This window comes from Lepidothrix coronata, unplaced genomic scaffold (genome assembly GCF_001604755.1).
Source record: "Lepidothrix coronata isolate B3197 unplaced genomic scaffold, Lepidothrix_coronata-1.0 Scaffold34, whole genome shotgun sequence".
In the NCBI taxonomy this organism is placed as follows: Eukaryota; Metazoa; Chordata; class Aves; order Passeriformes; family Pipridae; genus Lepidothrix; species Lepidothrix coronata.
In genome coordinates this window covers 450018-463483 of record NW_016690214.1, presented here as the reverse complement: position 1 = coordinate 463483, position 13466 = coordinate 450018, and the positions used below count along the sequence as shown (strand labels likewise).

Below are 13466 nucleotides of genomic sequence, written 5' to 3'. Positions count from 1 at the left end.
CCAAGCCCCGCCCGCCTTCATTCTCCCTCCCCCTTCCCCGCCTCAGCCAATCCCGTCTCTCTTCGCTCCCGCACTCCCTCCACATTGGCCGCCGGCCGCAGGCCCCGCCCCGTGGGCGTGGCCGGACTCGGCCGTAGGTGAGGGGCTTGGGGGGTTAATGGCGGCCGGGAGGGTCCGGGGGGGCCGGGACAGGGACACGGTCACGGCCTCGGGTGAGGCGTTCGCCCCGGCCCTGACCCCTTGTCTCACCCTCCGCGTCCGCCCCGGGGGGGTTCGTTCGCTTGTGGGTGCGTGTAGCCCATCGCTGTGGGCGTGTGGGGATGGGGGGCTTGGGGGTTTGGGGGCTTGGAGGGGTGCGGGTCTGGGCTGGGGTCTGGGGTTTGGGAATTGGAGGGTACTGGAAGGGTCTGGGGCTTGCGGGGGCTTGGGGTTTGGGGACGTGGAATTTGGGGATCTCTTGGTGATCTGGGGCTTCGGGGCTGCTTGTCCTGGGGGCTCCTGGGAGGGATCTGGGCCTTGGGGGCCTGGGGCTTTGGAGCTGGGGGGTCTGGGCCTTGGGGATCTGAGGATAGGGAAGAGTGGGTCATGGGGGTCTGGGGCTGGGTGTTCTGGGGTCCCGGGGAGGGGTCTGAGCCTCGGGGGTCCCAGAGGGTTTGGACCTATTGGAGGCTTGGGCTCGAACTTTGTGACCTAGGATGGGGTCCTGGGGGGTCCTGGGCCTTGGGAGTGGGGGAATCCTGGGGGGTTCAGGGTTATGGGAGCTTAGAGGCTGGGGCTTGGGACCAACGTGATCCTGAGGGGATCAGGGATTTGGAAACTTAGGGACCAGGGCTTGCACCTGGGTCCTGAGGGGGGCCGTGTTGGGCCTGGGTCTTCAGGCCTAGGGGATCTGGGCCTCAGGGGCTTGGGGTTCTGGGCTGGGGGCCCGGGGGGCTCTGGGTGGGTGTGCTGGGCCTGGGCTCTGGGCCTGAGCCCTGTTTTCCCGCTGTGAGCCCGGTGGTTTCCATGAGAGCCGTTTGTTTCCCTGCGTTGTGGAGCCCGAGGCATTGCCAAAGGCTGTGGTGGAGCCCGGGGGGGTTGGAATCCAGGGCTGCAGAGGGAGGGGGTTTAGGATTTGGGGGCAGTTTGGGTAATAAATACAAAGAAATAAAGTGATGTGGTGTTTGCCTGGAACAGTAGCAGCTTCTGGCTCAGCACTGGGGATGGGGGATGAAGAGGGGGAGGTGTGCTGCCCCTCTAGCTGAAGGGCTGCTTGGCAGGGATTGGGAGCACTCGGTGCAGGGAGGATCCCTGGGAGCTGTGCAGGTGGTTCCTCAGTGTCTGTGCCTGATGCAGGTTGAGCTGAACCTCCCCACGTGCTCCCCTGGCAGCCACAGTCTGTGTAGGGTGGAAGGGGAGCAGGGCTCTTCTCCTCTCCTGTGGTCCTGTGCTGGGATCCTGTCCCATAAATGGATCAGGCGGACATGGGACGGTGGGAGAATGGGACGAAGGCACTGAGGAGTTCACCTGGAGCCTCTCCAGGCCTGTGCTGGGTGTTGTTTGGCAGTGGAAACACGGGGGAAGGTGTCCTGTCCCGTGTGGGAGCGGTTCCAGCTCTGTGCCGGTGCTTGCAGGAGCTGGAGCCCCCGGACGCTCTGTGCCTTCATTCTCTGCTCTGTGCTTGCAGGGCCCCTCTGTTGTGCTCCAGCATGAAGAGCACCCGCAGCTGCTCCTCCGTGCAGGGCTCCGGCGTCGCCGACCTGGTGCTGACAGGGCTCCCAGCGCCGCTGTCCCGCCGCCCCGGCAGCGCCTCCCCCGCCAGGCTCGTGGCACGCTCCGTGTCCGTCACCGCCGACGGCAAACCCAAGAGGAATGCTCTGGTGAGCCCCAGTGCTTCATCCCTGCCATGCAGGGAGGGTGTGCCTGGGATGTGGGATGTCTCCCTGCACACCCACATCCCTCTCTGTGGTTCCCCCACCACCTGCCCGGCTCTGGCGCGGCACCACCTGCAAGATCGCTGCTCGTGGGTCTGTGCCCGGGGCTTTCAGGTGGGCAGAAAAGCAACCAGGGAGCTTCAGGCTTCCCTGTTTTCCCTTCCCTTTGCCTCCCTGCACCAGTTTCCACCTGGAAACTCCTGATTTCCTGCAATCTCCTGCTGGGATTTCAGGCTCACCCTGCCCCTCGCTGAGCACCCTGTTCCTGCTGTGCTGGGGTCTCGCTGAGTGGGGGTTCCACAGAGGGAATGAGCCCCAGGTACTTGCTGGGCTCTGTGGGGATCCAGCAGTGAGGAGTCTGTGCTCCGTGCTGAGTAATCCCTTGGCAGCATTCCCGTGCCCTCGTTCCTGGGAGCTCGTGCTAAGGAACGTGTTCCTGCTGGCTCAGCAGCGCCGGAGCGAGGTGTCATTGCCCGCTCCTCAAGGAGAGCTTGGCAGCTCTGGGAGAGCAGGAACTCCGTGTCCGGGCTGTGTGAGGGGGGTGAGGGGGACACCACTGCCTATTTTGGGCTGCCTGACTTGCCAGGGAACCTGCCTGTGCTCCTCCTGAGCATGGCTGCTGGATTGATCCCTGTGCTCCGCAGGAGGATGCGGGACCCCGGGCAATGAACAACCTGCGCAGGTCCAACAGCACCACCCAGGTGAACCAGCGGGTGAACAGTGCACACAGGTACAGCCCAGCCAGGGACTCGTGTCTGTTCTGTCCTGGGGTGTGTCCAACCTCCCTGGGCCTGTGGGGGAACCAGAGCCATTCCAAAACATGCATTGAGCTCCATCATGCACATCAGGTGTAAAAACCTGGCCTTGGAAAACCAAGGTCTGGGCTTTATTTGGTTGGTTTTTTGGAAGGGAGCTCCTTTGTTTAGGATTTCATAGAATCATGGAATGGTTTGGGTTGGAAGGGACCTTAAAGCTCACCCAGTCCCACCTCCTGCCATGGGCACAGTCACCTCCCACTATCCCAGGTTGCTCCAAGCCCCGTCCAGCCTGGCCTTGGACACTTCCAGGGATGGGACAGCCACAGCTTCTCTGGGCAACCTGTACCAGGGCCTCCCCACCCTCACAGAGAAGGATTTTGGGAAATGAAGTGTATTTCTGTGGCTGTCACAAAACCCACTCCATTAATTCCAAGGGACAGGGCTGCTCTATTCCAACAGCCCCTCATGGATTCTCCAGCCTGTGCCTGGGCTGCGTGAGGAGACAAAAGTTCTCCCTCTCTCCCCAGTGCGCTCCAAATTGGGATTTTCTGTTCTCCTGTTGGTCTGTGCTCATCCCTATCACTACACACCACCCTGGAACCCAAAGCTCTGTGTAAAAATGAGTCGTTCATAGATATTTTTGGCTGTGTAAAGATTCTCCAGCCCTTTTTCTCCCCTATGTTACACTGGAGTATATCCAAATGCCCTGCACGGTCAGTCTGTGGCTGTGAGTTATCCCAGAACCCCTGTTCTCTCCTCTGTGCCTTCCCTGGGTCTGGCTAAAGCTCGGAGCAGACAGGAGACTTCCTGGCCTTCTTTGAGAGTGGTGCAGGAGGAAGAAAGAAACTGGCAAGTCTGAGCAAAACTTCCCCGGAAAAGAAAACCACGTGGAACATCCTGGTGAGGACAGTGGACTCAGGGGTGGGTGGGCTGGGTTGGCTCTGTGCTCCTGGGGGTGTTTGAGGAGGTGGGTTTGGTGCTTGCTGGCACTTATTCCTGCTGACTCTGTGGCAGGATGACCAGCCCCGGGCATTCCCAGGCCCCTCTGGCTCCCACGGCCTGGAGCCACCCCCGGGCATGAGGAGGAAGGAGGCCACTGTGCTGCTGGCTGCCAACTTCACCGCCAACAACAGGTGGGAGAGGGGCTGCTGGGGCTGGGGGTGGGAGGAACTGCACTAGGAAAGCACCTGGAGAGGGGAGGGTGCTGGTGCTGACACTCCTGTTCTCTTCTCTCCACGCAAGGAGCAACAAGGGCGCGATGGGCAACTGCGTCACCACCATGGTGCACAACAACTACTCCACGGCCGAGAAGGGCCCCACGCCCAAGAGCTCCAACCAGGCTCCCAGTTCCCTCAAGTGAGCGTGGTGGGGTCCTGGCTCAGTGCCAGGCTGGCCCCACGGTCCTGTGTCCATGTGGCACAGGATGGGGCTGAGCAGCTTCACCTTCTGTCCCAGCAACGTTGTGAAAGCGACCTCGAACGAGGACGGGGAAGGCGGCGGCAGCTTCGCGAAGTCTCAGAAGAATTTCTCCAGCAACAACATTGTGACCCGCAACAACAACAGCAGCAGCAGCAGCGCTCCCAGGAGGAGGGAGGTGACCGAGGAGGAGGCTGAGAGGTGAGGGGAGAGGCAGGAGGACGGTGCCAGGCGGTGTGAGGAGCTCCAGCAGAGCTCGTTCCTGTCCAGTGGGGCTTCAGATTGGGGGAGGGCCCCCCTTAGCAACTGATTCACCCTCCCTGTGGCTTGGCTCTGTGCTTTGGGGTGTCATCAAAGGCACAGTTCCTTCCACCCCAAAAGTCAGTCTGGGAACAAAGGCCTTGTTGGTTTGGGGGGTGAGGAGACAGAAGTCCTGGTGCTGTGGCCAGAGGGGTTGGTGCTGCCCAAGGAGGTCCTGGGGCCGTGCTGACCCTCCCTCCCTGTCCCCACAGGTTCATCCAGCAGGTGAACCTGGCTGCTGTCACCATCCAGCGCTGGTACCGCCGGCACTCGCAGCGGCACAGGACGGCAGCAGCGGCTCTGGGGCGCCTGATGGCTGCCAAGAGGGAGGTTGGTCCTGTCCTGATGGCTTCCAGAAGGGAGGTTGGTCATGTTCTGGTGGCTTCCAAAAGGGAAGTCAATCCTGTCCTCTGCCCTGTAGCCCAGACCCCTCTAACACTCCTGTCTCACTCGTCATGTCAGTGGGGATTTGGGTCCCTTCAGTGACCTGACCAGGGCTGTGGGAGTCAAGGGGGGGTCTGGCTTTGCATCCAGCCAGTCCCTCATGGTCCAGAGAGCCGGGGAGGGTCCTGTCCCCACAGGGCTGTGCTGGCTGTGTCCAGGGAGAGCCTGGCTTTGCTTCCAGCAGGAACTCAGGCCCAGGGGCTCAGCACCACATAGCTCTGTTCCCCCAGCCCCCTCTGTGGGATCAGGCAGGTGCTGGCAGGAGCAGCAGAAATCTCCCTGAATTCCGATGCTCTGGACCAGGAATGCCCCATCTCAGCTCATCCTAATGAATCCCTAACGAGGTGGCTCATTAGACTGACACGGCACTGCAGCTATTTGTGTTTCTTTGTTCAATTATTTATCCCGATAACGAAAAGCGCCGTCGCTCTGGCGTGTGAGAGTCTATTTTTAAGCCTCATCTCCTTGGTGGTTGCAGACCCAGATGATATAATAATAATAATTGCACTGAGTATCTAAAGAAAATGAGCTGCTCCAAAGCAGAGCTGTTCTGAGGGCTCCTCACCTGTGCAGAGGGCAGGTTGGGAGGATGCAAAACCTGGATATAGGGTGACCTCAGGGGTGGGTGCCCTCTCCTGCTTCTCAGTGGTGAGTGGTGGAGAGCTCTCCCTAACATTTTCGACCCTCCTCTCTGGAAGGAAAGGCAGCAGCGGATGGAGGAGGGGAATATCCTGGATTTGCAGGAGAGGAAGGATGAGGAACGGCGGAAGATCCGAGAGGAGAAGGCGCGCCTGGCCCGGCGCGCGGCCATCCAGGTGGGCACAGGGCGAGCCCGTCGTGGCCTGTGTGCCTGTGTTTGTTGGCAACATCTGGCGAGGCCTCTGTGCATCTCCAGGGCCTTGGCATGAGGCAGGATCAGAGCCAGCCCTGGAAGTGGAATGCTCCCTCCGGAGACAGAGGTGCCATAGAGCAGTTTCCTGCTGTGCTCCTGCCAAGCCTTGGCAGCTCATCCCGAGCTTGTGAAGGCAGTGCTGGTTTCCATCTAGTTCTCAGGAAAATGGTGACCATGTTGAGACAGAGAGACTTCAACCTCCTTGGAGTGGCCAAGGACTTGCATGCCTTGGGAACAGGACCCTCCTCAGGAGCCAGGCTCCCCTCCGTGCCCCTTGGCAGGAAGCAATACGTCATTGTCACCCTGTTCTTGCAGCTGGTGGTGCAGATGGGGCTGGCACAGGCTGCAGGGAGCTGGCAGTAGAGCTGGAGATGTTTTAAACCCCAAATTCTCTTTGCCTTAATTGGAATCATGTTCCACCGAGGGGGGGTATTGGGGGAGACACAACAGTGAGCAGCTGGAGGATGGCAAAACGCTGCCACAGCCTTGCAAACACATGCTTGTGCCTTCCCAAATCTTCAGGACACCCATGGCTCCTCTGTCCTGCAGGAGCTGCACCAGAAAAGGGCCCAAAAGGCCTTGGAGACAAAGTGCTTGGCAGAAGAAGAGCTGGTGCTGGTGAAGGAGAGCAGGAGGGTGGCCAAGAAGAAGCCTGGTGCCAAACCTGCCTCGGCCAGGAACGTCAGCCCGGCCGGCAGCCTCACCAAAGCCAACAACGCCGGTGAGTCCCTCTGGCACATCCCCAAGGCTTTGGGAGTGGGGGGAAGGAGCTGTTTGCTCCAGGGAGCTGCTTCCCAGGGGCTGGTTGTGGTGAGTGCCTAAGAACAGCCTGGTCCTGCAGAGCCCAATTCCCACCTGGCAGCTGTGGATCTGGAAGGAAGCAGCCTCGCAGCCCTCGGCTCCGTGCCCTCGCAGGACCCTGGGGCAGAGGACAAGCTGCAGGTGGGTCTGGCTGTGCCCCCTGGGGCTCCTGGCACCAGCTGCTCTTCCAGGGTGGCTTTGGAGCCTTCACTGGCTTTTGGGGAGACCTGGAAAACTCTCACTGCAAGGTGTGTGTTCTCCCATAGGATGTGAGCTCCAGAGAGACAGGTAATGAGGACCTGGAGACAGCGGTGACTGCTGGCAGCAGGGCCCCATCCAAGGCCACGCTCAATGAGCTGCTGGACACGCTCCGGCTGCTGGAGGAGGAGTCGGAGCTGCTGCCCCCACCCAAGCTCCTCAAGAAGGACAGACACGCCTGGACGGACAGGGTGAGCTATGGGAGGAGGGTGGTGTGTCCAACCTCGGACAGCAACAGCTGCCTGGTGAGAAACAGCTGGGTCACCGCTGGAGAGGGTGGTGGGGGAGCTTAGAAGGGCTGATGGAGGAGTTTGGAGGTGAAGGACTGAGTCTGAAGGTGGAGGATTTGTTTGGTGCAGTCAGGGCTTGGGAATCCACAAGGAGCAGCAAGGGCTGTGGTGGGAGCAGGGTTAGCCGAGGCTGAGGCTGGTTACTGGGGCCCAGTGGGAGGACTGGGCTCCAGCCATGGAGAAGAGCCAGCACCCCTTCTCTGAGCTTTCCTCTAGGTGCTCATTCACCGTGGTGAATTCCCAGCAGGAGCCCAGCTCCAATTCCCTGACTGCTGATAACCTGGAGAAGTTTGGGAAGCTGAACCACTCGCCCGGGGTCCCCGAGGACGGGGCCCTGCTCTCGGAGGCCAAACTCCAAAGCATCATCAGCTTCCTGGACGAGATGGAGAGGTCGGAGCAGGAGAGGCCCAGGTCGGCTGCCTCGGCCACACACCGGGAGGTGAGTCCTTGTGCTGGGGAGGTGGTGGGACCCTGGTGGGAGTCATCCCCCATCTCCCTGTCCTCATTCAAGGTGGTTCCACTGCCCATTAATCATGTTTTTTCTGCTGTGGCAGAGTTTCCTCTTGGAAGAGGAGCTGGCTCACGTGGAGCAGGTGTCGGCTGTTGCCACGGAGGTGACGAGCTCCATGATGAGGCTGAAGCTGGAAGTGGAGGAGAAGAAGCGAGCCATCAGCCTGCTGCAGACAGCCCTGGTGCGTCAGCCTGCTGGGCAGCCTGGGCCAGGAGCCTCACAGGGGGTTCTTGGGACTGGGGCTTTGAAGCATGTGATCAGGGCTCTGAGCAGGACTGTCCCTTGATTTCGTAGAATCATGGAGTGGTTTGGGTTGGAAGGGACCTTAAAGATCTTCTAGTCAGGACCTGGACTGAACTCCCTTCTCCTCTGTCCCACAGGGGTCTGGATGTTGCTGCTGATAGGGGTGGGAGGTGTGAGCACCAGGGGTTTGTTTGCCTCTGTCCCTCCTTGCCCTGGCCTGTCAGTGCCTCCATATCCAGCAGTTATTCCCTGTACATGTGCTGGGAATGGTGTCACTCCTCCCTCTAATGTCTGGTGGCTGTTTCCTCCCTGCCCTCCACAGACTCAGCAGCGGGAACTGACGGACCGACACGTCAAACAGACCGAGCAGGAGCTCAGCCACCAGCTCAGGCTGCAGAGGGAGCAGTATGAGGCAGCTATCCAGAGGCACCTAGCCTTCATCGACCAGGTAATGCCTCAGCCCCGCTTCTGAAGGCAGAGGCTGAGGTGGCTGTACCTGCCTGATGCCCTGTCCTCGCCCTGCCCAGCTCCTCGATGACAAGAAGGTGCTGAGTGAGAAGTGTGAGGCCGTGGTGGTGGAGCTGAAACAAGTGGACCACAAGTATGGCCAGAAGATCAGCCAGATGCAGGAGCAGCACGAGCTGGTGAGGGGACAGGGAAGGTGGGGGGACATGTGTGTCCCGGTGCTGTGGGAGAGCTGGTTGGTTTGGCTCAAACGGGGACTCTGCCCAGAGCAATTCGATCTCTGTCACCTTGGTGGGGCCTGGTCACTCCAAGGAGCCCTTTCCTGTGCACAGAAGGTCCCTGTCACCACAGAGCTTTGCCCTGGCTCCCCAGGAGGCTCCTGTCCTCTGCTGCCCAGAGCCAGGAGCGTGGCACTGACCAAGGGACAGCATTCACTCCCAGGCTTTGCCTGGAGAGACCCTTCCCACACATCTGGCACAGGTTGCCCAGAGAAGCTGGGCACTTCCATCCCTGGAAGTGTCCAAGACCAGGCTGGATGAAGCTCTGAGCAATCTGGGATAGTAGAGGGTGTCCCTGCCCATGGCAGGGGGTGGCACTGAATGAACTTTAAGGTCCCTTCCAACCCAAACCATTCTGTGATTTCCATGATCCTGCTGTGGGCAGAGCTCTCCCAGACTGGGGGTGACCAGTGGGTTGTGCTTTGGCTGTGTAAGGATTCTCCAGCCCTTTTTGGTTAAAACCAGCACTGGTACAAACCTATTGTCATGGAGGAATTTGTACCTGTATCCTCTGGATCTGAGTGCCTTCCAGCCACCCTGGCAGGAGCAGGGGTGCTCTTGGAGCTCAATGGAATAGGACTAGAATGGAACATGAGGTGTATGAGCAACAGTAAGAGCTCTGTGTGGATTTCTCTGGGCTGTTGCCCTGCCCAGCACCCAAAAATACCCAGACAGGGCTGTCCCCCGCCCTGCCCGTTGGGCTGTGCCTCCCCTCACTCCCACAGACCCCTGCCCACCTCTGCCCTGCCCGTGGATTCCACAGACACGGCAGTGTGGATTTGCCTCTCTCCTCTCCCCCACAATTCCCCTTCTCTCTCCATCCCCTCCTTTCTTTCTCCCCAGGTCTGGCGCACTTTGGGCCCCTTTTGTGAGGTAAATGTGGTCTTTGCTCTGTTCTGTGCCTTGCCCTCTGCTCTCGTGCCCTGACCTGCTCCAGCCCTTGCCAGAGGTCCTTCCATGGCAGGGAGAGGGAAGGCTGGAGAGGAAAGCACAACCACACAGGGACAGATGGGCTGCCCTGCATGCAGAGACCCTCGGCAGCCCCCAGCTCCCCTCTCCTCTCCATTTCCTGCTCTCATGTCTTGGCCAGTGAGCGTTTTCCCAAGGGTTTTACTCTTCCCACCATCCCACTGGAGACAGGGGAATGCACTGTGAGAGTGTGTGGCCGGTTCTCTGGGCTGGATGAAGGCACCTGGCCGGGGCTGTGTGATTGTCCATGTGCAGCCCTGGCCCTCTGCTCTTCCCTGCAGCTTCCTTCCCAACAGCCCGGCTTCCAGGCTCCTGGGGGTTTTCTCTCCCAGCTTCTCTCTGAACTTTTCCCGTTTGCTTCCAAACAGGAGATTAAGAAACTGAAGGAACTGATGAGTGCAACCGAGAAAGTCCGACGGGAGAAGTGGATCGAGGAGAAAACCAAGAAGATCAAAGAAATCACTGTGAAAGGTAGGGGCAGGTTCCCTCGGCAGCGGCTGGAGCTGGGATGGCGCTGGGGTCAGGTCCGGCTGGTTCTGGAGAGTTTGGGAAGAGTTCCTCAGTGTGGGCAGTCTCTGCTCCCTGGTTTTGGTAGAGCAGGTGCCAGAGGGCAAGAGCACCCCTCTATGCTCATCCCCCTTTCCCACCAGCCCCTTGCTGAGTCCATGTGCCCGCAGCCCCTGGGGCTGGGATCCAGGCAGCCCCAGGGCCGAGCCGTGACCGTCCTTCCCGCTGTCCCAGGGCTGGAGCCGGAGATCCAGAAGCTCATGGCCAAGCACCGTGAGGACATCCGGAAGCTGAAGCTGCTGCACGAGGCCGAGCTGCTGCAGTCGGACGAGCGGGCGGCCCAGCGCTACGGGCGGCAGGCGGAGGAGCTGCGGGGGCTGCTGGAGCGGCAGAACGAGGAGCAGAGCCAGCGGGAGCGGGAGCGGGTCCGGCAGCGGTGGGTCGGGGGGCACAGCTCTGGGGCGGTGTCCAGCACCGATCTGATGGTGGGTTCCCAATATTTGCAACTCCATGGGGAGCAGCCCCTTCCCACCAGCCCAAGGTGGGAGATGGCACCGAGCCGGGAGCATCCTCTGGCATCATGGAGGGGGTGGGATGGGGCAGGGTGGAGAGGTGGCCCCAAGGCACATCCCTGAGGTGCCTCTGCCCCGCAGGTGTGAGCAGCAGCTGGAGCAGGAGGAGCAGGCTCTGGAGCAGCAGCGGCGCCGGCTCTATGCCGAGGTGGCCGAGGAGAAGGAGCGGCTGAGCCAGCAAGCGGCCAGGTCAGCGGGCTGGGGCACCCCTAGAGCTGTGGGGATGGGCTCCCTGGGTCAGGCTCCCATGGCAAGAGGGCCAGTGCTGGTGTGGACTCTGGGAGCTGTGTCTGTGCAGGCAGCGTGCGGAGGTGGAGGAGCTGCGGCGGCAGCTGGAGGCCAACAACTCGGCCCTCAGCCGGGCACTGCGCGAGGAGAGCACCAAGGACAGGGAGGAGCAGGAGAGGCGGCACCAGGTCTGGTTTCCCCTCACCTCTGGGCTCCAAGTGGCTGGTTTTGGGTGCTGGCACCATCCTACCAAGCCTCATCCCCCGTGTGTGTTGGTACCATGGAGCCCTGTGCTGCAGTGCCAGGGGCTGCTCCCAGCTGGTGTGGGATGCTGCCAGGGCTGAGCTGTTGTTTTCCTGTCTTCTTACAGGCAGAACTGAAGGTGCTGAAGGACCAGCTGGAGATGGAGAAGCAGGCCTGGGAGGCCAACTACATGAAGAAGGAGGTAATGGCAAGAGCTGTGCTTGTCCAAAGGTGCCACCTGTGGGCTCTGAGAGGGATTGAGGCCACGTTTTCCATCTCTATCCCCAGGAAGCCTGGCTGCTCTCCCGGGAGCGGGAGCTGCGGGAGGAGATGAGGAAGGAGAGGGACAAAGAGATCGAGCTGGTGATCCAGCGTCTGGAGGCCGACACATCCTTGGCCAAGGAGGAGTGTGAGAGGGCAGCGGAGAACAGGTGAGGGGGAGAGGGAGGAGGGAGGTGCCGGGTCCTCAGCAGGCTGGTCCCCTTTCCCTGCCCCCTGCACATCTCTCCAGCGAGCTCTGGAGCAGCTGGAGAGAAAGGAGTGGATTGCAGGGATGAAGTTTGCCTCTTACCTGAGGAAACAGCCCTGAACCTCCCATGGGGCAGATGTGCTGCTGTGCCCTAGTCCCTCCTGCAGCACATTAGGGCTGGGATGACCCCTGCAGCACTGGGATGATGCAGACTGGCTGTCCTTCCTCCCAACAGGATCAAGAGGATCCGGGACAAGTACGAGGTGGAGCTGCAGGAGCTGGAGCGGTCCGAGCGGAAGCTGCAGGAGCGCTGCAACGAGCTGAAGGGGCGGCTGGCCGAGCTGGAAGGGGAGAGCATCCGTCTGCAGGGCCTGCTGAAGCACAAGGAGCAGGAGGTGGAGGAGATCCGGAAGGTGGGCGAGGAGCAGAGCCGGGGTGCCCTGTGCCTGGATGGCGGTGCAGGACCAGCTGGCCCAGGAGCACAGCGGCCTGACTGAGGGGATCCTGCAGGAATTCGTGGACAAGCTGGTGGGGATGGAGGAGGAGAACACGCAGCTGAAGGCGGAGATGGCAGAGCTGAGGGCCCGGCAGCGCCTGGAGCTGGACAGGCTGGTGTGGGAGAAGGACCGGGAGCTGGAGGAGGTTCACAGGAGGTGAGGGAGCCCGGGTGGTGCAGGAGCAGGGCCACAGGAGTGCAGCTCCATCTGTATTCCTCCCTGGCGGGAGCCCTGGCCAGGATCACTGTCAGCTCCTGAGGGCTCTGCCATGGCTCACATTGGAGACCTGTGATGGGGGAGAGGGACTGAACTCCCCAGGGCTGAAGTCACCCCCCTGGGCAGGGCCCAGCCCGGTGTTTGGGGCTGGGCTCCGGGGTCCTCATCCCTGTGTCCATGCAGGGTGAAGTCGGCGGTGCAGAGGAAGGAGGAGAGCGTGAGCAGCCTGCGGAAGCAGTACGAGGTGAGTGGGGTGGCCCTGGCCCTGGCTCCGGCCCTGCCGGGCACCACGAGCTCCCCCTTGTGCTCCCTTGCAGGCGGCCGTGCAGAGAGCCAACCTGCTGGAATCCCTCCTGGAGCAGCAGCGGCAGCTGGCCACGGAGTGACCGTCCTGCCGGGCAGGGAGCGGGGCCGGGGTGCTCCGGGGTGCTGCTGGGGCTGGGGTCGGGGTCAGGCTCTCCCCTTGCTCAGCCCTTGTTCTCCACAGCCCAGTCCTGGTGCTGTGGCCATGCCAGGACACTTGGTGGCCTTTAGATGTTCAGGAGTTTTGTTCTGACAATAAATCTCTGCTGGTTTCTACAGCTGGTTCTGTAACTGTATGTCAGTGCCAGCGCTGGCTCTTCTGCAAGGTCTGTGCCCACTCCCACCCTCCCTACCCCACTCCTGCATCCCGAGACCATCCCTTGCTCCAAGGGTTCCTGGCTCCCTGCTCTGCACCCTGCTTCCCCTTCTAAACTGAAATTTCTGGAGGATGCAGGAAGGCAGAGCCAGGGCCAGGATGTGATCCCACAGCCTCTGCTACCTGCAAATCTCTCAGCACCCCCTGACAGGGCTGGGAAATGCCTGGGCTGGGCCGGTGGCATCTGTTTCCTCCCTGGGAATGTGCAGCCTCTCAACCATAGCCTAGTCCTGGTCCTGGTCCTGGTCCCTGCCCAGAGCTGGGGCTCGGAGCTGTAGGCTGGCAGATGTTTGCTCAGCAGAGTCCTGGGATGTTTCCCATCTGTCCCTGTGCTTGGCTGGGGCCTCCCCCTGCCCCACAGCAGTGCTGCCAGAGCCCCCACGGTCACATGGAGCTACAGGGGGACCCTTTGTTACCACAGGAAGCTGCAGAGGAGCTCGGCCACTTCCCGGCACTATGTCCTGGTGTGGGCTCCTGGCTGCAGCTCCTGGGGGCGGTGTGATCCCAAGGCAGCCCA

The 13466-nt window shown here is 61.1% G+C and overlaps 1 protein-coding gene across 7 annotated transcripts; it reads left to right on the top strand.

Moving 5' to 3' along the window:
- Positions 1-91: 91 nt before the first annotated feature.
- Positions 92-12851, top strand: CEP131 (centrosomal protein 131). 7 transcript variants are annotated; one of them, XM_017812180.1, is made up of 27 exons: positions 92-137; positions 1667-1859; positions 2558-2643; positions 3457-3571; positions 3686-3804; positions 3914-4027; positions 4127-4288; positions 4600-4750; positions 5530-5646; positions 6273-6444; positions 6565-6665; positions 6791-6973; positions 7317-7511; positions 7627-7764; positions 8149-8274; positions 8354-8470; positions 9413-9442; positions 9907-10009; positions 10280-10481; positions 10699-10806; positions 10916-11033; positions 11216-11290; positions 11377-11519; positions 11793-11970; positions 12068-12210; positions 12454-12514; positions 12588-12851. In XM_017812180.1, the coding sequence occupies exons 2-27, from the start codon at positions 1689-1691 to the stop codon at positions 12654-12656; spliced, it is 3297 nt and encodes a 1098-aa protein (XP_017667669.1). In that variant the 5' UTR covers positions 92-137; positions 1667-1688; the 3' UTR covers positions 12657-12851. The 7 variants fall into 7 exon arrangements, with proteins under 7 accessions (XP_017667669.1, XP_017667672.1, XP_017667670.1 ...); XM_017812183.1 differs by lacking the exon at positions 92-137 and adding an exon at positions 143-287 and having other exon boundaries at positions 4600-4717; XM_017812181.1 differs by lacking the exon at positions 92-137 and adding an exon at positions 143-287 and having other exon boundaries at positions 7320-7511.
- The last annotated feature ends 615 nt before the right edge of the window (positions 12852-13466 follow it).